Source organism: Notamacropus eugenii, chromosome 5 (genome assembly GCF_028372415.1).
Source record: "Notamacropus eugenii isolate mMacEug1 chromosome 5, mMacEug1.pri_v2, whole genome shotgun sequence".
Taxonomy (NCBI): domain Eukaryota; kingdom Metazoa; phylum Chordata; class Mammalia; order Diprotodontia; family Macropodidae; genus Notamacropus; species Notamacropus eugenii.
The window spans coordinates 406,949,725-406,972,676 of NC_092876.1; the positions used below are offsets into that span (position 1 = coordinate 406,949,725).

At 35.0% G+C, this 22,952-nt stretch overlaps 1 protein-coding gene across 5 annotated transcripts in view; it reads right to left on the bottom strand.

Moving 5' to 3' along the window:
* REV1 (REV1 DNA directed polymerase) overlaps positions 1-22,952 on the bottom strand; it is a 137,348-nt gene that overhangs the window by 23,919 nt on the left and 90,477 nt on the right. For all 5 annotated transcript variants that reach the window (XM_072616814.1, XM_072616815.1, XM_072616812.1 and 2 more), the window contains 4 exons: positions 13,480-13,608; positions 11,730-11,884; positions 10,078-10,197; positions 7,538-7,758 (listed from right to left, as the gene is read on the bottom strand). In XM_072616814.1, coding sequence (XP_072472915.1) covers positions 7,538-7,758; positions 10,078-10,197; positions 11,730-11,884; positions 13,480-13,608 — 625 coding nt within the window. The remainder of the gene's footprint in view (positions 1-7,537; positions 7,759-10,077; positions 10,198-11,729; positions 11,885-13,479; positions 13,609-22,952) is intronic.

The following is a 22,952-nucleotide window of genomic DNA, read 5'->3' on the forward strand; positions in this document are numbered from 1 at the left end:
TTTAAACGAAAACTTCAGACTGATGCCTCAAAATATTGGCAAAATCTTTTTTTTTTAAGCTATATACTATAACCTCAGCATATATATACATTATTTAAAAAACTACGGGTTAGAAACTTTGTAAGCAATCAGACTATTTTTCTGGTTTTACAAGCCAGAATGATGACTATTACTGTTTTTTTTAGCTGAGTTTTATTTTTACTCCCAAATTATCTCCTCCCCCTTTTCTTACCCTTTGAGAAAAAAATGAAACCCCATCAACAATATGTATTGTTGTGAAAAATAATTCCTGCATTAGCCCTGTCCAAAAAGAAAAAGAGGAGAAAATTTGCTTCAATCTGCATTTTAACTCCATTTCTTTGGGTGGAGGTGGGTAGCATATTTCATCACGAATCTTTTAGAATTGTGGCAAGCCATAAACTCCAAAGTCTTTCCAAGCTGATTATGTGTAGAATATCGCTTTTACTGTATAACTGCTCTGGGTTGGCTCATTTCACTCTGCATCAGTTCATAGAAGTCTCCCCAGAATTTTCTGAAACCATTTGCTTCAATAACGTGATTAAGCACAATAGTATTCTATCACATTCCTATGTCATAACTTGTTTAACCATTCTACAACTGATGGACATCCCTTTAGTTTCCAATTCTTTGCCACCACAAGAAGAGTTCCTATAAATATTTTTTTATATAGGTCCCTTTGCTTTCTTTGGTCTGCTTAGAATATAGACCTACTAGTCGTAGTGCTGGGTTAAAGGGTATCTACTGTTTGATTTGGGGATAATTCTAAATTGTGTCTCAGAATGATTGGACTAGTTCAGAGATGAGTCAAGAATACATCAGAGTATCTGTTTTCCCATATTCCTTTCAGCATATTTGATAGGTGTGAAATGGTACTTCAAAGTTGTTAACTTTTATTTTTTGAATTCTTATTGATCTGAGCATTTTTCATATGGTTATTGAAAGTTTTGAATTCTTCCTCTGAAAAATACCTAATAATTCACTGACCATCTGTCAATTGGAGGGTTAATTTTTCTCACAAATTTGACTCAGTTTCCTATATATTTTAGACATGAGACCTTTATCAGAGAAACTTGTTGCAAAGACACTTTTCCAGTTTCCTACTTTTCTTCTAATTTTAGCCATATTGGTTTTATGTAATCAAACTATCCATTTTACCTCTTATAAGAGTTATGAAATATTTCCTTATCCACACATCTGAAAGGTAATTCCTTCTGCACTCTACTAATTTGTTTTATCACCACTTACGTCTAAATCAGTCTGAGCTTATTTTAGCATATGGTATGAGACACTGGTTTATACCTAGGTTTCAGTCAGACAACTTTCTCATTTTCATAATAGTTTTTGTTAAATAGCTGAGTCAAAAGACTAGGAGCAGCTAGGTGGTATAGTGAATAGAATGCCAGGCATGGACTTAGGAAGACTCATCTCTGAGAGTTCAAATTCTGTCTTCAGACACTTACTAGCTGTGTGACCCCTTGGGCAAGTCCCCAGACCCTGTTTGCCTCAGTTCCTCCTCTATCAAACTGGTCAGAGAATGAAACAACAAACTACTCCAGTACCTTTGACAAGAAAACCCCAAATGGAGTCACAAAGAGCTGGACACAAAGGACACGACTGCAGAACGACAACAAGAAAAGGTGACTGAGCTCATTTGCTTCTGCTGTATCTTTAATCTGTTTCACTGATCATTCTATTTCTTACCAAAAACTAAAATCATTTGATGACAACAGCTTTGAAGTACAATTTGAGAACTGATATGTTAGGTACCTTTCTTTTTAATTTTTTTCATTGATTCCCTCAATATTTGTGACCTTTTTGTTCCTTCTGATAAATTTTGTTATTAATTTTTTAGCTCTATAATCCATCACAGCATCTGTAAAAAGTGATAACTTTTTTTGCCTTTTTCCTATACTTACTTTCTTTTTATTGCTTTATTACTGTAGCTAGCATTTCTATTAAATTGTTATGTAGTAATAATGATTATGGACACCCTTGCTTCACACTCCTGGATCCTACAGAAAGGCTTATCCCCAGATAATGCTGGCTCTTCATTTGGATAGTTACTATTTACTTTAATGAAACCTCAATTTATTCTTGTTCTTTCTAGTGTTTTTAACAGGAATGGGTATTGATTTTATCAAGTTTTTTGTGTCTGTTGTTTTCTGTTGATGTGTTATTAACATGGTGAATTACAATTTTCCTAATACTGAATGAGCCCTGCATTCTTGTTATAAATCCAGTCTTGTATTGAGGTAGTGTATGATCTTTGTGGCATACTGCTGTAAGGGCCTTGCTAATTTTAAAGATTTGTATCAACATTCATTATGGAAATTAGTCTTTAGTTTTCTTTGTTTTATCTTCCTGGTTACCTATCAAGCCCATATTTATGTCATAAAAGGTATATGGTAGGACCCCTGCTTTACATAACTTTTGAAACAGTTTATATGGTATTAAAATTGGTTGTTTTTTAAATGTTTGTTAAAATTGCATATTTGCCTGGTGCTAGATTTTTTCTTTGGGATCTCATTTATGGCTTGTTAAATTTTCTTTTCTAAGAAAGGGTTAAATCCTCGATTTCTTGTTCTATTAATCTGGGCAATTAAAATTTTTCTAAATATTCATCCATTTCATTTATATGATCTGTTTTGTTGGAATATTCTTAGGCAAAATGGCTCCTAATAACTAATAACTGCATTTATTTCTTACTCATTGGTTGTGAATTCATCTTTTTCACGTTTAATATTGTCATTTTAGTTTCCATCCTTCTCAAAAATCAAAACAGGCAATGGCTTCTCTATTTTATTGATCTTTTTTTTTTAAAACCTAGCTTGTTTATTAATTCAGCGGTTTTACTTTTACTTTTAATTTTGTTGATCTCTCTTTTGATTTTCAAGATTTACATTTAGGTGTTTATTTGGGAAGTCTTAAATTTGCTTGACTTCTGGGTTTTTTCAGCGGTATGTTCAACTCACTGATCTACTCTATTATGAATGAAAGAGTTTGGAGATTCAAAATTTCCCTTATGTGCTGAGCTGGTTCCATTCACATTTCTGCCATGTTGTCTCACTATTGTCTTTATCTTTAATAAAAATGATTTTCTATAATTTGTTCTTTGATCCATTCTTCAGGATTTATCTAGTTTCCAATTAATGTTTAAACTGTACTTCAAAGATAATTTATTAAAATGTTATTTTTATTGCAACTGTGATCAGAAAGGATGCATTTAATACTTTTGAATGCTTGTGAACTTTTTCAATTTTTGTGAAGACACAACGCATGGCTTAGAAATATATATATATATATATATATATATACACTCTTTTAAAATTCCCCTTCAACACTCTTCAGAGGTTTCTCATATCTAATTTTTCTAAATTTCTTTTATAAATTAATTTGTTTTCAGTTTTCTACAATCACTTCCCTAAGTGTTAGATTTTCTTCCCCTCCCTCTCCTCCCTCTCCCTGAGATGGCATGCAGTCTTACATGGGTTCTACACATACATTCTTATTAAACACATTTTCACATTCATCATGTTGCATGGGAGAATTAAAATGAATGGGAGAAACCATGAGAAAAACCAAAGCAAAACAAAACACAACAGAAAATATTCTGCTTCATTCTGCTATCCAATTCCACAGTTCTTTCTGTGGATGTGGATGGCATTTTGACTCAAGAATCCTTTGGAAATGTTTTAGGTTCTTGCATTGCTCTGAAGGGTTAAGTCTACCAGAAAAATTCCTCGCACACTGTGTACAATGACCGCCTAGTTCTGTTTTTTTCACTCAGCATCAGTTCATATAAGTCCTTCCAGGCCTCTCTGAAGTCTTCCTGTTCATTATTTCTTATAGGACAATAGTATTCCATTACATTCATATACCACAATTTGTTCATCTGTTCCCCAACTGATGGGCATCCCCTTGATTTCCAATTCTTGGCCGCCACAAAACGAGCTACTATAAATATTTTTGTACATATTGGACCCTTTCCATTTTTATGATCTCTTTGGGATACAGTCCTAGAAGTGATATTGCTGGGTCAAAGGGTATGCACAATTTTGTAGCTCTATTGGCATAGTTCCAAATTGCTCTTCAGAATGACTGGATCAGCTCACAGTTCCACCAACAATGCATTAGCGTTCCAACCATCCCACATCTTCTCACAACGTTTATCATCTTCCTGTTTTGTCATGTTAGCCAATCTGATAGGTGTGATGTGGTACCTCAGAGTTATTTTGATTTGCATCTCTCTAATCAACAGTGATTTAGAGCATTTTTTCATATGACTATAGATAGCTTTAATATCTTCCTCTGAAAACTGCCTGTTCATATTCTTTGACCACTTATCAATCGGGGAATTTTTTCTAAATTTCTATTCATCTCCTTACCTTCTTTCTTATTTTTTGGTTTGATTTATCTAGGTCTGAGAGGGGTAATGAACTGTTCTCTCCCACTATTATAGTTTACTGTTTGCTCTTGTAACTCATTTTTCATATCCTTTAAAAATTTGAATGCTAGTCTTCTGGTGCACAAATATTCACTATTGATATTAATTCATTGTCTGTAGTAGAGTTTAGCAGTGTTTTTACCTTTTTAAATTAAGCCTATTTTAATTTTTGCTTCATTTGACATCAAGACGCTATCTCATTCCTTTTTTTTTAAATTTCAGCCAAATATATTATGTCCCAGTTTCTTATTTTCAGTCTCAATGTATTTTTCTGTTTCAAGTATGCTTCTTGTAAATGACATTTTGTTTAGATTCTGATTTCTAATTTACTCTGCTATCCTCTTTATTTTGTGGTTAAGTTCATCCCATTCATACTTATGGTTGTTAATTGTTTTTCCCTACATCCTATTCACTTATACTTTTCCTTCTAATTTTTTTGCCTTGTTCCCCCCGCCCCTCCCTTCATAGTATTTTGTTTTTGACTTCTGCCGCCCTTCATCTACCTTCTCTCTTATTCACTAACCATCTCTTCACCACCCCAGTTCCTTTTCTTTCTACTTCCTTAGTGGGTAAGATGAATTTCTGTACCCTCCTTTAATCAGTTCAGATGAAGAGTGAAGTTCAAGTATTGGTCGCTCAATCCCACTGCCCCTCTGTTATATAAACTCGTCCTTGTGCTCTGTGCTGTACACTTATGAGATCATTTCCTCCATTTTTCTTCCCTTTCCCTTTCTCCTAGTGCATTTCCATTCCTCTTTTGAGATCATCAAAATGTAACAAAACCCTGCTGATGATAAAGTTCTGAGACAACACAAGTATTATTTCTCAATGTAAGAATGAAAACAGTAATCTTATTTAGACTTTTAAGACTTCTCACCCACCTCACCTCACTTGTGTTTATCATGAATGTCAAATTTTCTATTCAACTCTATTCTTTAAATCAGGAATGCACAAAAGTCTTCTATTTCATTAAAAGTCTTTTCTTATCTTGTAGGATTACATTCAAGTTTTGCTGAGTAGGCTGTCTTTGGTTGTAAGCCTAATTCCTTTACCTTCTGGAATATGACAGTCAAGCTCTCTTCTGTTAATGTCATGGCCGTTGAAGACTGCACTGATTCTGACAGTGGCTTCCATTGTACTTGAATTCTTTCTGCCTGCTTGTAGTATTTTCTCCATGATCTAGGAGTTCTAGACTTCGGTTGTAAGATTTTTGGTTTTCATTTTAGAGTTTTCCAGGTGACTGGTGGTTAACTTTCAATTTCTACTCTGCCCTCTGGTTGTAAGATAGTCAGTTTTCTTTTAGATTTCAGAAAATTTCCATATTTCTTGAAATGTTTTTGTTTATGGCTTTCAGGTAGTCTAGTGATTTTTAAATTCTCTCTCCTCCATTTATTTTATAGGTCAGTTATTTTTCCTATGAGATATTTCCATTTTCTTCTATTTTTTCAATCTTTTGACATTGTTTTATTATTTCTTGACTTCTCATAGTCATTTACCTTCCATTTGACCAATTACAATTTTCAAGAATTTTTTTAGTAATGTATCACATTTCTTTTATCAAGTTGTTTGTTCTCTTTTTTTAACTTTCATTTAAAGCTACCATTTGGTTTTTAAAGTCATTCTTATAAATCACTTTTACCTATTCAAGGAATTTTTGCTAAGCTTATATAAAATGTTCACTTTTCTTGGAGGCTTGTTATTTTGTTGTTATACTGCTATTTTCTAGTCAGTGTCTTTTATACTTGTGTCTTGAGCTTTCTGACCAGAGTAGCACATCATGGTCTGATTTTTTTTTTTAAAGGATTCATCCAACCTATTTCTTGACGTCAGAATTTATGTTAGTGGTGGGTTCTGCTCACTTCTTGGGCAGCAGACGGGATGTATGGAACTTCTGTCCTTTTATGAGCTTCTGCTGCTTTCACAGTTCAGTCTGGGTATATGCAAATTTTCAATGCTCCCAAACTGGTATGATTCAGGAAAGGTCTGTTCACTGCCCTTCTGGTCTGAGCTCTGTAAATTCCTATCCCAAGTTTGGGAGCTTATGTGTGGTTGAGTTTCAGCAGAATGCAGATGGACTCAGTCATTATTAGCATTACTGGGAGACCCTGCAGATTTGGAGCATTTTAACTGCTCGCTCCCTTTTGGGGGTTTAGTTAAAGATTAGAATTGAGTTCCTGTTGCTCTGTTGCTAGGATCAGAGCCACACTGTTATGCTTCTCAAACTTGTTTTTGCTCAGTATATAGTTGGGATGGGCCCATGGCTCCTTAATGACCCCTCCTCTCCACTCTGGATCCATAATCTGGAACTAGGCAATGGGAGACAGAAGTTCCAGCTAGAATTCTGCACCTAGCATTAGTTCAGGGATACCGTGGGGATCTCCTCTTGCTCCAGTGGATCCTACCCTGGTGTTTTGTCTAGACCCTCCTATTCTTTCCTTGGCAGTAAGAATGTTCCCTGATGCCAACACTCCCTAGTTCTGGTCAGTCCCTTGCCCCAGCATCTGCAGACCTCTCTGTCTCTCTGAGCTGTCCTGTGCTGGAAAAATGACTGAATTTTTCTAGGTTTTCCCCATTCAGAATTCAGTCTACTGTTTTCTATACTGTTGTGGAAAAGGTATGCTGAATGGGCTAAGCAAAAGTGCTTCCTCTCAATCCACCATCTTGATTCTGCCCCGAATAATGGACAATAGCCTCCAAACTGGCCTTATCTCCCCCACTCTCCAAACCATCTTCAACATAGATAACAAAGCAATTTCCCAAAAGCACCAGCATAATTATTTCTTACCACCACTTCAACATGCTTCATGGTTCTCTTTCACCTCCAGATCAAATAATAACTCTTTGGTTTGGGGTTTAATGCTCCTCACAACTGAAATCTTCTCACATGTTACTCCCCTCCATGCACTCTTAGGGTCTCATGCTATTGAGAAGCTTGCTACTCCTCATGTCGGACACCCCTTCTCCCATGTCCATTGTTTTTAGGGGGCTAGCTTCTGTGTGTGTGCATGCGCATGCGTGTGTGTATAAAACATATCATAGTATAAATAAATGGCTTTGTCAAATGAATGGTACCTGGGTAAACCTTATTCCATAGTTGATCTCAGCTGAGATAGATTTTCTTTCTTTTTCTGTTCGAACCGGTCTATCATCCAAACCCCGGCAGAACCTATAAAGCATCTGCCCTGTCTTTGGGCCAAATTCTTTCTGCAGTTTTGACATGGTTATATACTGCAGGTCCCCACAAGTTTTAATTCCCAAAGATGCTAATTTGGATTCCATTGTTCGACCAACACCTACAAGAAGAAATATAAATATAATTTTAATAAGACTTTAAAACTATTAAAAGAAAATCACTACAAATAAGCACAACTGGTATTTTTAGAATCTCATTTATCCAAATACAATTTTTACAAATATAAAATCTGACAGAAAATTCTTGTAAAATACTGTAAGTAGAGAGCTAAGGTAGAGAACTATTCAAGCTATAAGTCTGAATTATCCTTTGGATTAAAAAAGATTTTTGTGATCTGGGTTAAGATACTTGTTTTTGAGGATGGTATAAATTCTTAAAATATAAATCTGTAAATCTGTTGAACAAGATGATACATCCAAATGATTATCTAGAAGTTTACTAAATCTGTGCTAGTAATTACCTGAAAAAAGCTATTTAAAAAATTTCCCCAAGGTAAGTAGTAATTTCACTCCCCCAATTTAAATAATATTATAATGCATGATTTTAACAGTCCAAATGTAAGGATTTTATGCTGATTCATAAAATAAGACCAGCAAACAGGAAGATCAAGATTCTCCAAATTTTCTGCTGTTATGACAAAGGAAATGCTTTCCTGATAGCGAATTCATAGATATTAGCTATTAGGTACATTTAAGGTGAGGCCAACAGATTTAGGAATGATGATTTTCACACTACAAATGTACCAAGAACTTACCAGAGAGCCTGCACAACATTTAAAGCACTACAGAATCTGCTTCCAAGCTGTCTTGACAGTCTCAATGAACATAACCTCCCCCTTAGCACTTTGTGATCTTGCTAAACTGACCTTATCTCTTCCTCAAATACAAGAGAACAACCCCCATCTCCACACCTTTACACTAGCTCTCTGGAATGGGTTCCTTCATTACCTCTGCTTTACAGTTTCTTCTGTTGCTTTAAGATATGCCATAAACACCATCATCAGCATCAAGCCTTTCCTGATTCCCAACTGCTGGTGTCCTTCCTTTCGAATTGCTTTATATTTCTCTATGTACTTATTTGTTCCCTTTACTTATTATCACGCCAGTAGAATGTTAAGCTTCTTGTAAGTAGGCACAGTCTCTTGCTTTGTACTTATAACCTCAGCTTGGCACAGTGACGCTTACAAACATTTCTAAAGCTCTATAATATACTCCAGTGAAAAATACTGATTCTGTTTTGCTCTTCACTTTATTTTCTATCTCTGGTCCCTGGATTCTACATAGAATTACCTATCTTCTTCATATGACTGCTAATTCTTCCCTGATCCCTTCTTAACCATGCTGGTTCCTTTGAATAGATATATCCTTGAAGAGAGATGGCCTAGGCATAGGTCTCATCCAATCAAGCCTCATTAATAAGTATGACATCAAATCTGCCTCATTCACTTATGATTTACATTCAATCATGACAGCTAACCACATTTTGGGCATTTTTATTTAGATATCTGAAGACAGATTTCCCTTACTGCTGGCTCCTTTCATAGATACTGGGTATTTCTATTGCTACTTAGCTATACGTGGGTATGTGTATATACCTCACCCCCTTTTTTTTTATTTTAAAGAGCTTTTGTTTAGATTTGCAAAACTTCAGGCAAACACAATATTATCAGTTCTTGTTTGGTACACTCCATCCCCTGGTAAAAGAGTTCATTATTTTCCTATATTTTAAGCTGGGGTTAGAAATCAAAGCTTCTCCCTTAGATACCATCTGAAGGTGAACTCTCTCCTGAGGCCCAGGCCTTCAAATTATAACTGGGATGGAAATAAAATCTGTCCACCTAAGGTCTTCAGTTTCTTGCCCAAGTATTAATGACCCTTAGGAATGTTTTCTAGATTCCTTAAGATAGGACATGTCATTCCAGATCAACCACATTCTTTTAAAAACAAAAAGGTCACTAAACTGTGAGGTCATGAAAATACACTAGACACAGTTTATCTAGATTTTAGCAACACATAAAATACTTCATAGTATTTTTATGGAAAAAATGAAGGGTTGTGCATAAAACAACTAAATAAGATTTGTAAGAGGTTGAATGGGCAGACACAGAAGAGCAGGTAGTACCAATTCAAAGTTCACTTAGCATATCATTTTCCTTGTCAAATGAGATCTTAGATTTCAGCTCACAGGCTTGATATCATTTGACAGAAATTTCAGATGACAACATCAATTATTAAAACTTTAGAATACAAATATACAAAAAATATCAACTGATGTTCATTATAAAAATTCAAGATAATTTGTAAGGCATATATGCTCAAAAGACTCCAAAGTATACATAGCTCTTGACCTCAAAATTCAATGATCAAAATAGCATTTGCAAGGAAAAAAGGAAAAAAATACAAAAAATATTTGAATATACCTGGCAGATTAGAAACTAGCTGTCCTCTGATAAAATCATCCACTTCCTCTGGCTTTAAGTGATACTGACCATCTGGTTTGGCTTTCCTTGTTGCCATTCTGGCCAGCAGAATATTGGAACCTATAAAGTCAAAACGCATGAAATTACCTTTATAAAAATCCACTACAAAATTTGCTCTTTTCTCCCTACAGGCAACTAGAAAAGTGACTTAATAAATATCTGTTAAGAACACTGAAAACTATCGGGAGTGCTGAATACTTCAACTAAAATAAATCAGCTTCATTCATGGTAGTATAAAGAGAAATCTTTTAATACCATAGGATTATTAAAAGAAATCTTACTAAAAAGCCTAGATTTCACTAGCCAAGGTCCATTAGATTTGACCCTGTATTTCATATGATTTTTTGATTATCATCATTACTAATTTATTTGGGTAGGGGACAGGGAGAGGCAAGACTTGGTTTCCCTATCTTGCCCAGTGCAACAGCCACTTATGAGTGGAATCCTGTTGCTCCTTGGGGAGCCTTACTGGACTCCCTCTTTCTGGGTTGGCCATTTTGGTGCTAGACCTACTGCATCCATCTGCTTTAGTACCAATGTTGCTCAGAAACCTCAACCTCAAGGGATTCACGAATCTCAGCTCCATTAGTAGCAGCAATTATAGACATGTACCCTCATACCCAATCAGCTTAATCGTTATTACTAAATACTGAGAGCTGAACTTATCAGGAAAGGCCTTGGTGAGAATCCTCCCTCTAACCATGGACAAATCATTGAATGTCTCATTTCCTTAAGTTTGTACGATAAGAATGTTTGTAGTATCAACCTCAGGACTATGGCATAATAATGTACGTAAAAAATATCCTGCAAACTGTAATGTGGCATATAGATGTCAACAATCATTATTTCTTAAAATTATACCACGTCATAAGTAATTGGAGGGGGGACAGCAAAACAAATCATTAGAAAATTCTACTCCATTCAGCATGTTGATCATGTTCTAGCTACATATGTTGTTCCAGTAATGAACAATTTATAAAATAACACAGAAAAAAAATTCCTTTTACTTAGATACAATGAAATTCAGGAATCCTGATTGCCAGTAGTAAATGTCAAAATAGGTTATTTTTTGTTTAGAGAATCAAAAGAATTTCTAGCAAGATATTTCAGGTTATGTAAACTTTCTTATGTAGAATGGGATAAATCAGAGACATATGGACTACGCTATAGTTCTATCAGGTGGATTTGGAACCAGATGAATGTCCAGATCCAAATTTGGATTAATGGCCAAATCCAAAGGTCATTAACATTTCAGTGTTAACTGTACTTGGCTGTATTCTTTAACATGCTTATCAATGATTTAGATAAAGTCATGATATAGTTTTTATCAAATCTGAAGATGCCAAAAAGCTAGGTAGAAGAGCCAACACACAAAAGTACTGGATTAAAAAATGTTTCTGACAGGCTGGAATATCTGGACAAATCTAACATAGATGCACGTAAAGTTTTAATTTGGGAAAAAACCAACAACGCTGCAAATACAAGATGGCCAAAAACAATTTATTTGAAAAAGATCAAATGATACTAGTGGACTGAAGTAAGCAGAAGTAATGTTTCTAAATATGCCATCTAAAAATAAATGATATACTAACCCATGCCAACAGAAGCAGCACATTTAGTCTGGTCTTTGATTTCAGTTCGGATTGCATTTGCAAATTCATCAGGAGTAAGTCTGGTCTCCGCAAGGATTTCAGTGATATCTACTAGTGCTTCATCACAACTGACAGCTTCAATGTTATGAGTATAGCTAGCAACATAAAGTAAAAGGCAGTGAATCATCAGGAAAAGGCTCACCATTTTGAGAAATAATACTTTACAAATTAAGTCTTTTTCGGTATAATTCTTCTAATTTTTTTTTGCCTTACAAGTTTAAAATATTAAGAAATGTTATTCTAAATATTTTTAAGAGGAGAAACTACTGTGCAGAATCCTTATATGCTATGATAATTGAAGTTATAACTGAAGAATAATTTTCTTTTACATTTTGAAATAGTTTTCTTTAAATTCCAGTTTATTAACAGCAATAAAAAAAAATCACCCCCAAGTTTCTGCAGATGAAGCATACACTCAAAGCTATGTGAATGAATATAAATAGCCCAAGGGTTTTGAGTGATTAGATATAACCAAAAAATCAGTAAAAGAAATGTGAAAATATAGAGTACAATATTTAATAAAAAATGTACTATAATATTACTCAAAAAATAATTTTTACCTGTTCTCTACCAGAAGAATTGAAAGGAAAAAGAAAAAGGAGGATAGCGGATAAATTATTTACCATTTCTCCAGCCTGATTAGATAACATTCACAAATTCCCTTATTCACTGTAACCTTTAGTCAGTACTCCTCTGAATGATGATGGTTTGAATCTTGAAAAATCATAATATGTTTTTAAAATCTTTAAAATTTTCCTAATAAAAACATAGCAATAAATTTCCTAAAGAGTTTATATGTAAATCTCATCTCAGCAGTAATGAGATTTATTTTACATCAGAAGGAAGGATTCTAAAAGTAGAGGTTCAAAGTTAGACAGGCAAAGTTCCTTCTTGCTGTCTTCCAACGTGTTCATAGTCTACAATCCAGCAAAATGAGCTATTTTTCTGTTCCTCACACGACCCTCCATTTCTTGATCATCCCTTTGCACTGGTGAGACCCCCATGCCTAGAACGCACTTCCAGAATTTAGCTTCCATGAAGATGCAGCTCAAGAAAAACCTTCCACATGAAATACTTCCCAATGCTCTTCAACCGCTAGAGCCATCAATAAATACTTACATTTATTCTGTGAATTCTCTCATTAAAATGTAAGCTCCTTAAGAAAAAAATTTTCAACCGTTTTTATTAATATTTCAAGGACCTAGCATAAAGCCTGGCACAAAATAAGTCATTAATAACTGCCTGCTGAAGAACTGAATTCAGTGACACTTAAAAAGAATTACTAAAATACAGAGAGGATGAGTATTTGCTAAGAGTATGTTAAAACAATTGTAGCATTTGGTGATCAAATAGATTTGAATGATCTTTAAGGTTCATTTGAAAATCAAAGTATGAAAAATTAATTTCAAAATTCACTTAAATCAGTAGAAATTTACTACACATAAATCAAATTATTTCAAATTGCTGTTGTCCACAGCTGAAGTATTTACATCTCAAAAATTCTATTATTATTTATGACATGTTACCATATATTTATAATACATATATTATATATACATTTATAATGTATACTCTAGGTGGAATGAGATAGAACTGCAAAATAAGTGGCAAATCTTCCTGATTTAAGCTAGGCCACAGTCAATATTAAAGATGAAACACAAATATCTAAAAATAAAATGAGGCACATTACCTTGCTAATGTTTCATACATTGTCCGGGCAACTTCTTTGTACGCATGGAAATCATATGGAACAGCCTGAAGATTTGGACATAGTTGTTTGGCTTGACCAAAGAACATGCCATTCTTTATGCCAACTTGTCTAAAGAAAAAAATAAAAGTACAAAAATCCATTATGTTAAACATTTCTTAATTCAAAATAAAGTCCTAAAAATGCCTTTAAAATTTCCCTTATACCAATAATTTAGACTTCTAATGGATTTACTATAATAGTCAAAATTGGGTATTTTTAAAAATACCCAGCAACTCTGAACTGCTGAATAACTTATTTTTAAAAATTTGGAACTTAAATAATAAGCAAAGTTGGCATATCCAATACATAGCAGAGTAGGAAAGAAGACCGGACCTATAACTTTCAAAGTTGCCTTGCTACTCTTTGATTCTTTTTTGACTTTCCTTATTTTTTCTTCTGTTCATCTTCTAAAAAATGATTCATGACGCAGTACTGACTTTGATGATGACAGACCTAGCTCTTCTTGGTAATGCAAGGACCTAAAACCATTTCAAAAGACTCATGATGGAAAATGCCATCTACATCCAGGGAATGAACTATGGCGTCTGAATGCAAATTGAAGCAAATTGTTCTCTCTTTTTTTGTTTTGTTTTCTTCTTTCTCATGGTTCCTCCCATGCATTCTAATTCTTCTATACAACATGACTAATGTGAAAATACGTTTAATAGGAACGTGTACATAGAGCCTATGTTAGATTGCACGCCATCTTGGGGATGGGGGAAAGTGAGGGGAGAAGGGTGCAGAAAATTTAAAACTTATGGAAGTGAATGCTAAAAACAAAAAATAAATAAATAATTTTAGAAAAGATTTCGATGACCTTGCCCTTAAAAAAATGTTTTTGCTACCTTATACTTAACCTTCCCTGCCTCCCATTCCCACCTAAATTGGAAAATAAGAAAGTAAGACAATCATTACACATATACACTGACAAACAAAACAAATTCCCACACTAGCAGCACCTGAAAATTTTACCCTATTCTTTATATTTTTTAAACTATAAAATCACATGGATCTGTTCAAGGTACTATTAAGAATAAAATAAGTACTCATATAAACACTGCAAAATATGACATTTTGCAACTGATTTGAGATTTTTTAAATTTTATGAAGGAGAAGGGTTAATTCCTTTGAGGCATACATCTGGTCCCTTTTGCTGAAGATACTAAAATATCAAACACCGTTAATATCAAAATCAAAAAGTAGAAATTTTTCGTCAAAGAATCCCCCCAGCCAACATTTATCATCTCCAAAGACGTAAAAGATTAATAAACTACAAAAAACAAGGCTTTACAACAAAGAGATAAAATGTACTCAACCACCCAATTCGCAATTCACCAATTCCAGACTCTAATAGCAACTCCACTGTGATCACACTGTATGTGATAAGGCATCACTCTGCATGATCCACGGTTTTTTGAGACCCAATGAAAATAGCAAATTTAAACTCTACTGCATACCTAAATGTTTTAGTATTTGGCTCATCTGTCAACAACAAATATGAAATTGTACATAATGAGCAAAATCTTCATTATATTAATTTGTAGGCATCAAAACATGTTACAGATAGGAACACAGTGTTTCAAAATGCTACATGTTCATATACAAATATAATTAAAAGCTAATATATGTATATATTCAGTGATAAAGTCACTGACCCAATCAATAAACACTTAAGTCCATATCCAGGTGTATATTATTTCAAGAAAAAGCTATAAATTGACAAACAGGGACCTTCTAGAAATCTCAGATCACTCAGAACTCAAAGAATCTTACTTTATATATAACTATAATAAACAGCTTGATTTATTCAGATGAATTTAAAACAGCAAATTTTAAGAGAAAAGACCTAGAAGGGACAGGAATAATGATAGTAGTGTAAGCCCCAGCAAAGAAGGTGAGAAAATATCTCTATGATCTGATTCCAAAACTTTAAGATTAAATTTTGTTCACTATTTATGGAATGCATTAGATAAGTCTCTTGCCTTTATGAAGATTTACATCATACATGTTTATATAACAGTTATTTGGAGAATTTTGTTATGTCAAACAACCCATTCTCTACGGATGCCACATAAATTGGTCGTACTACTAAAACAGAAACTGCAGGCATGAAAACTCACTTCATGAAAAGCATTTACCACAAGATTCCTTTAAATTACAAGCTTTATAGAATATTAAAATAATTGATATACTCGAGTTTGTACACATATCTAATTTATGTATGTATAGGTATAGTCATTTGAATGCAAATGCAACAACACAATGAAGATTCTACAGGACCACCAGACACCAAAATCAAGTTGAAACCTGAAAAGTCATTAGGTAGCAGTAAGATCAGTAAGTGAAGCAAAAATGTCATTTTAAGTGAGAAAAATCTTTTCTTTTTGGTAGGAAAGAGGAAGAGGGGGAAGGAGAAGCACCAAAAGGGGTAGTCACAAGCAACAAAAGGACTTTATAAACGTGGAGAGTTCCTTCTTTATACAGATAATCACAAGTAAAACATTCCTGTACTGGACGGAATTTACATTGAGGAGGAAAACAAGACTAGTTGCATTTTAAAAGAATTTTATACATAATATATTTCCTCAATAAATAAGGTGTTAGGCCAAACAGGTGAACAGATAAACCACTAAATTAAATAGAAGAGGTATTTAATCCAAATCAAAGGCAGCAATCCAACATTTCAAAAGTGTGGGAAAGAAAAGACACTTATAATCATAGATTTGGGGCTGAAAGGGACCTTAGGGGCTAACAAATCCAAACCCTTCATTTTTGAAAGAAGTACTTTTTATTATTTGCTTTAAGCCTGAGATAATTTTTAAGAGTAGCCTGGTGGCGCAGTGGATAGAGTGCCAGGCTTGGAGCCAGGAAGACTAATCTTCCTGAATTCAAATCTAGCCTCAGATACTCCCCAGCCATGTGACCCTGGACAAGTCACTTAATCCTGTTTGCCTCAGTTTCCTCATCTGCAAAATGAGCTGGAGAAGGAAATGGCACACAACTCTAGTATCTTTACTAAGAAAACCCCAAATGGGATCCCAAAGAGTTGGAAATGACTGAAAATGACAACAGATTCTAAAGAGATAGGAGCAATAAGCCTTCTTCATTACCTAGTATCCACTAATAGAAATGGAATACACATTAATAGTACCCCTTTTAGAGTACTTTACATGCTGTCTCACTGGTCCTCAAAAGAATTCAATGAGGTATGTGTTATTATTGTTCTCATTTTAAAAATGAGGAAACTGAGGCATAGAGAGGTTAAGTGACTTGACTAGGGTTACATTTCTAGTGTCGAGGCAGGATTTTCAACCCAGGTCTTCCTGTCTCCAAGTCCAGAACACTACCTACTCATCTTCTGGTTTAAGTTAGATATACATATTTTCCTTTACTTTGCTTCCTACTTTGACCATTCTGCATGGCCCTCCCTCAAAGTGGAATGAATCTCTCAGGTAAAACCTTTTCAACGGTCTCCAGAACCCACGCAATAAATGCTGAATATTCCACATCTAGAATTGAAAAAAATGACCATTCTCTCAAATTTGGTGAATTGCTTTCCCCTTATGACTTTTTCAATACTAAGAACACTTGCAAATTGTGCTGGCACTTGAGTGGCTATTGAAGTTGATTTTCAGATAATTGTTTTATCTCAGTGAATCGTTGAAAATGGCACAATACTTTACACGTACTATATCTCATAGATTTCTCCCAAAATTGTTAGATAAATAGAACAAGTGTTATAATTATTGTACAGATGAGGAAACTGAGGCTCAGATAGGCTAACATGATCACAAAGCTATTAAGTTTCAGACCCAGTATTCAAATTCAAATTCAGATCTAGGTAGTTAATTCCCAACTCCAAGCGCAATACTCCTGGCATTACACCACACATTTCGATGGCTTATTACATAACCTTTGCAACTAACATGTCATCATCCCACTAGTTATAGTTTTTAGGAAACAAGCTGATGCCCAGGTTGACAACTACAGACCCTGACTGGAAACAAAGGCACCAAACAAAGATAACAAATGAAGATTAAAGCCTAGAGTGGATAGTGTTAGGGCTGTTAAAGGTCATCACCAATGTCAAAAGATAGTAGGAACAGAAAGTTAATGGGGTGGTCAGATTAACTAAGGACTTTCATTACTGCTCTCTCAAAGGAAATACCCTCCTACTCCTATGTAGAGCTAATGATTAGTAGCAGTAGTTGTTGTTCATTTGTTTCCATCATGTCCAACTCTCTGTGACCCCTTCTGGGTTTTTCTTGGCAAAGATACCGACACTTTCCTTTTCCAGCTCATTTTATAGTTGAGAAACTGAGGCAAACAGAATTAAGTGACTTGCCCAAGGTCACAAAACTAATAACTATCTGAGGCCAGATTTAAACTCAGGAAGATAAGAGTTTTCCTGTTGCTAAGCCCATATACCCTCCATAAATCCTCCAAAAGGGAGTTCATGAAACATAATGAAGACATTTTCTAGGTCCCTCAACACTGTGTGGATACCAGTTGGTCAAGCATATCAAGTGCTTACAAGGACACTGTACTAAAGCAGTGAAAAGCAAAGAGTGGCAGTGACATGTACACAACTACATCGATACAAGATAAACACAATATGAATGGAGGGTAATCGGACAGAAGACAAAGGCTGGTGGTACCAAAAAAGGCTTCTTACAGGAGGTAGAACTTAAGCTAAATCTTAGATGAATACAGGGAAAGAGGAGGTGGAGCTGAGGGAGAGGATTCCAAGCTCTTTAAAGGGTACAGTCAGTGAAAACTCATGGAGATTGGAGGAGTGTTGTGTATAAAGAAAAGATTTTTAAGGTTGTGGGAGAAATAAAATGTAAAATTAAGACCAGAAAGCTAGGAATGGGCCAGGTTATGAAATGCTATAAAAGCCAAATGGAAGATTTTACATTTGATCTTTGATATAACAGGGAGTCGGGGCAGTTTACTGAGCAGTAGAATAACATGATAAGACCTGCATTTTAGGAAAATCACTTTGGTTGCTGATTGGGAGATGTATTGGTATGAGGAGAGAGACCAGAAGCAAGCAGACCAAGTAAAAAGTTATCACACTTTCTAGACATGAAGTGATGAAAACCTGTACCCAGCTGTGATTGTATGTGTGGAAAGTGGGGGATGTACAGGAAAGACATCAGGAAGGCAGACCAACCAGAAGACTACTGTAACAGTCAAAGAGGGTGGGTGAGTGCAGGAGAGGAGACAATTCACAGAAGAGATCTGGCAACATAGTAGACATGTGGGGTAAGAGAGAATCAGAAGTCAAGGATGACTTACTTGCTTATCTATCATTTAAGTAGTTTGGCACAGAGAAAAATGGAATATGAAAACCTAGTTTCAAAACCTGACTGATTACAGGCATTTCTCCAAATCCATTTCCTCAAATATAAAATGGGGATAATACCCATAGAATGCCTACCTCACAGGATCTTTGTAAAGAGCAAACGAGAAAATGTACACAAAACATTTTGCATATTTTAAACCTCTATGTATACTGGTCAGTACTATTTATCTAATGCTATCTTCTACACCAGTGCTATTAAACTCAAATAGAAAGAAGGGCCACTAAACCATACAGAAGGATCCCTGCAGGCTGAATTCTTAGCTAAGAAAACCACTTAAATATTATACTTTACTGCGTTTTTATTCATTTTATTAAGAATTCCCCAATTACATTTTAATCTGATTTGGGTACCACACATAAGATTTGTGGGCTGCATGTCTGACAGCTCCGTTTTATACTGTTTCTCCTGCACAATTCCCCTTACTACATCTATCTCCACTGTCATCTAGGTGGTCTACAACGTTTTTTGGGGGGGAGGCGGTGGTGTTGGGCGGATTAAATTATGGCATTCCATAACTTGTAACCATACAAAACCCAAGAGAATATGGTTATTAACTATTTCATTTAACCTAAGCTTTAGGCAGCTAGGTGGTACAGTGTAGAGAATACCACGACTGGAGTCAGGAAGACATCTTCCTAAATTCAAATCTGACCTCAGATGCTTACTAGTTGTCTGACCCTGGGCAAGCCACTTAACTCAGTTTGCCTCAGTTTCCTCATCTGTAAAATTAGCTGGAGAAGGAAATGGCAAGGAGAGAGAAATGCCCACCCCAGTATCTTTGCCAAATGGATCACAATGAATTGGACACAACTCAAACAACTGAGCAACAAACTTTAGGCAGAAACTGGATTCATTAAGAGAATCATACAATTTCCAAAGGTAATCCAGACTTCCTTCTGTTCCTATTTAATTTATGTGACCAGTTCATTTCACAGTGTCTAGACCAGATACACAAACACACACACACACACAAAGACACAGACTGTCTTTGTAGTATTCATACAACTGCACACCATAGTCTAGTCAACAGGTATCCTCTATCCACTTGATTTTTCCCGTGTGGACAGTTAGGTCAAACTATTTGAAATGATTACAAATTCACAAATTTATGTTTCAGGACTTTATTCAATGAGTATAAAGTCATCTGCAAAATTTGGTGAGCATTCACCTCAGTGCTTTATACCTCATTAGATATAAATAATCAGAGAGTATGCAAACAAAATTACATCTGATAATACAAGGAATCCTGTTTGATTTTTTAAAATACCCCCTGGAAACATTGTGATGAAGAGCCTTTATGGCATTATTTTACATTACTACATCAAATGCTTTTAAGATCATGGACATTAGCTACAGTGACATTTTGTATTTCCTGATCCTATCAATTTTGTCACTGTATAGTCATCTGCTATTTACGATATTGTTTTGTAAAATGTCAGCCTGTTCTTTTCTTCATAAAGGAAGTCCTCAATAGGCTTATATAGTAATTTCAGAGATTCTGTAGAGATACAAATTATGGAGAGACCATCTTTTAATCTGTAATAATAGCTCTGTGATTTTGTTCAAGTATTTTCATATCTTCTTTCTTTGTTACCTTTAAGAATCAACCCATCGATGCCCTCACAATTATGTGGCTTCTGATATTACTCTCCTCTGTGAACACTTTGTCTGGTTCACCTTCTCTTTCCACCTCGGTTTACTTGGTGTCATTTTTACCTTCTCATGAAGCACGTGTGATTTTAAAATTAAGAGTTCTAATGTGATGGTTCTACATTCACTGATGTAGAAAAAAGATTTACTGGAAAAATCTGTATATAATTTTTTCATTTACTTTATTATTTTCCCCCAAAGTTCTTCTAAATCCCCTTTCCCTCCAAAGGCCATTAGCAAAATTTGACTTAAATGGTCTCTGGACAAATCACTCATCCTCTTTAAGCCTCAGTTTTCCCCTCACTTAAAGGAGAGGAGTCTATAATCTACTGTATGGGTTCTAAGAGTCTTTTTACCTCTAAATCGATGATCTTATGATCTGTTTCCAAGCTTTTTAATAGACTGGTATTCATCTCCATTGGTTGTTTTATGAGGCAATGCTACTTACAATTAACCTCCATTCTCCTCCATAGTATTTTACAAATGAGCTTATACTATAAAAAGTGTTGCCGTTGATTGTCATCTCTGTCCAACAAGAGTAGGATGAGTACATTTCTACAATCCTCTGGTCTTCTTATCGTGGCAATCAATTTATATCAGTTAATTTTGTTTAAGAAAAGTTGATATTCTTTGTCATAGTTGTTATTTTTATATAGTTCCCATTTCTTAATGTCAATGGCTTGTTTAAAAAGTTCATGTTGGAATTAGTTCAATTAAATAACTTACTTTTCATTTTTATTTTTCTAGTTTGGTTTTGAGTTTTAATTTCTCTATATGTCGGTCTTTATGTAGACAACTGATTAATAAATGACTCAAACTGGTAACCAGTTACTTCTAATTAGTTAGATTATAGCCAATTTCTTTCTTTTTTTGGTGATTTTATTAGGTGCTTTCCAAGTCCAATGTCTGCCATCCTTAACCATAAATGTTTTGATGTCGTTCAGTTGTTTCCAACCCTTCATGATCATTTGGGGTTTTCTTGGAAAAGATACTGGAGTGGTTTATCATTTCCTTCTCCAGTTCATTTTACAAAAGAGTAAAAAGGCAAAAAGGTTTAAGTGACTTGCTTAGGGTCACATAGCTAGTAAGTAACTAAGGCCATATTTGAACTCAGGAAGATGAGACTTCCTGATGTCATGCTCTGAGTTCTATTCACTATGCCATCTAGCTGCGATTAAGGATAAGACAGGTATTAGGACTATGTACATATACTATGTTTTTGGTCCTCATTTCTAATTCCTAATTGTTTTCCAACATAAATTTCGCAATCTTCAGAATGCCCACCTTTACTTACATTAAATTAGCAATTCTTAAAGTACAGTCAGGGCACCCATGGGGATAAGAAAGTAGGTCTGGGAGGTAAAAACTAGGTCCATAATAACACTAAAATATGTTAAGTTCTAATATGTAAATATTGATAGATGTAGCTTTGGGGGTAAGACTCTTCAATAATTTTTAGGAGCATAAAGGGATTCTAAGACAAAAAAGTTTGAGAACCACTTCAATAAAGACATCAAGAATTAAACTATGCATAGATTTAAATTTGTGGGTTTCTTACTAAGTTTTCTCTACCTCCTTATTCTCTGCATCAGAGTGGTAAATGAGCTGCAATTTTCCTCATGATGGTCAAATATCCATCATGACCACTGTAATAAAAAGACTAAAGACCCATTAAATGATACTTCGTGTTGCCTGTGGATGCACAATAAAAACAACTCCACCAACTTCTTTCCTTGACTAACCAAAAAGAACCTGTAGACTACCTTTTCATAATTCAGTTGCTCCAGAAGTTTATCGACTTGCTTGCTATTCACAAATAACTTGCATTTAGATACAAGCTGACTTCATATTTACAGATGATTTAAAGTCTGTGTGCATTTCAGTACGACATGGCTTTATCACACAGACGTGGAAGGGCAGCTACGCACACCTGAGTGCCGCTTTGTCCTGTTCTTTGTACCAACAGCTCCTGTGGACAAAGAACTCACCACCAAATAACCAGTAAGTGATGAGCCTCTCTGCTCAATTAGGTTAGGTCAGAAAGGAGACGTGCAGTCAGCTGCCAGGACCATATGCAAAGCCTTACCATTATGGGATAATCTGTCAGAGCTTGCCCACAGCTAGCATAGCTTTGCTGAATTCAGGACCATTTCATTGTTTCTGAAGTACTTTACAAATGTCATCATATTAGATAGTGTGGCATAGATAATATAGCACAGTATCCCACTGCAAACATAGCATTCTTTGCACAGAACAATGCTGTAGCTCTGCGCTGGTTTTATTTGCCTCATTTTATAGATGATCAAAGTGAAGTTCTGGGAGGATTCTAAATTTTTGCATCTATATGAGAGATCTGATTTTCTGATTATAACTGTGACTGGTCCAAAGAGCCAT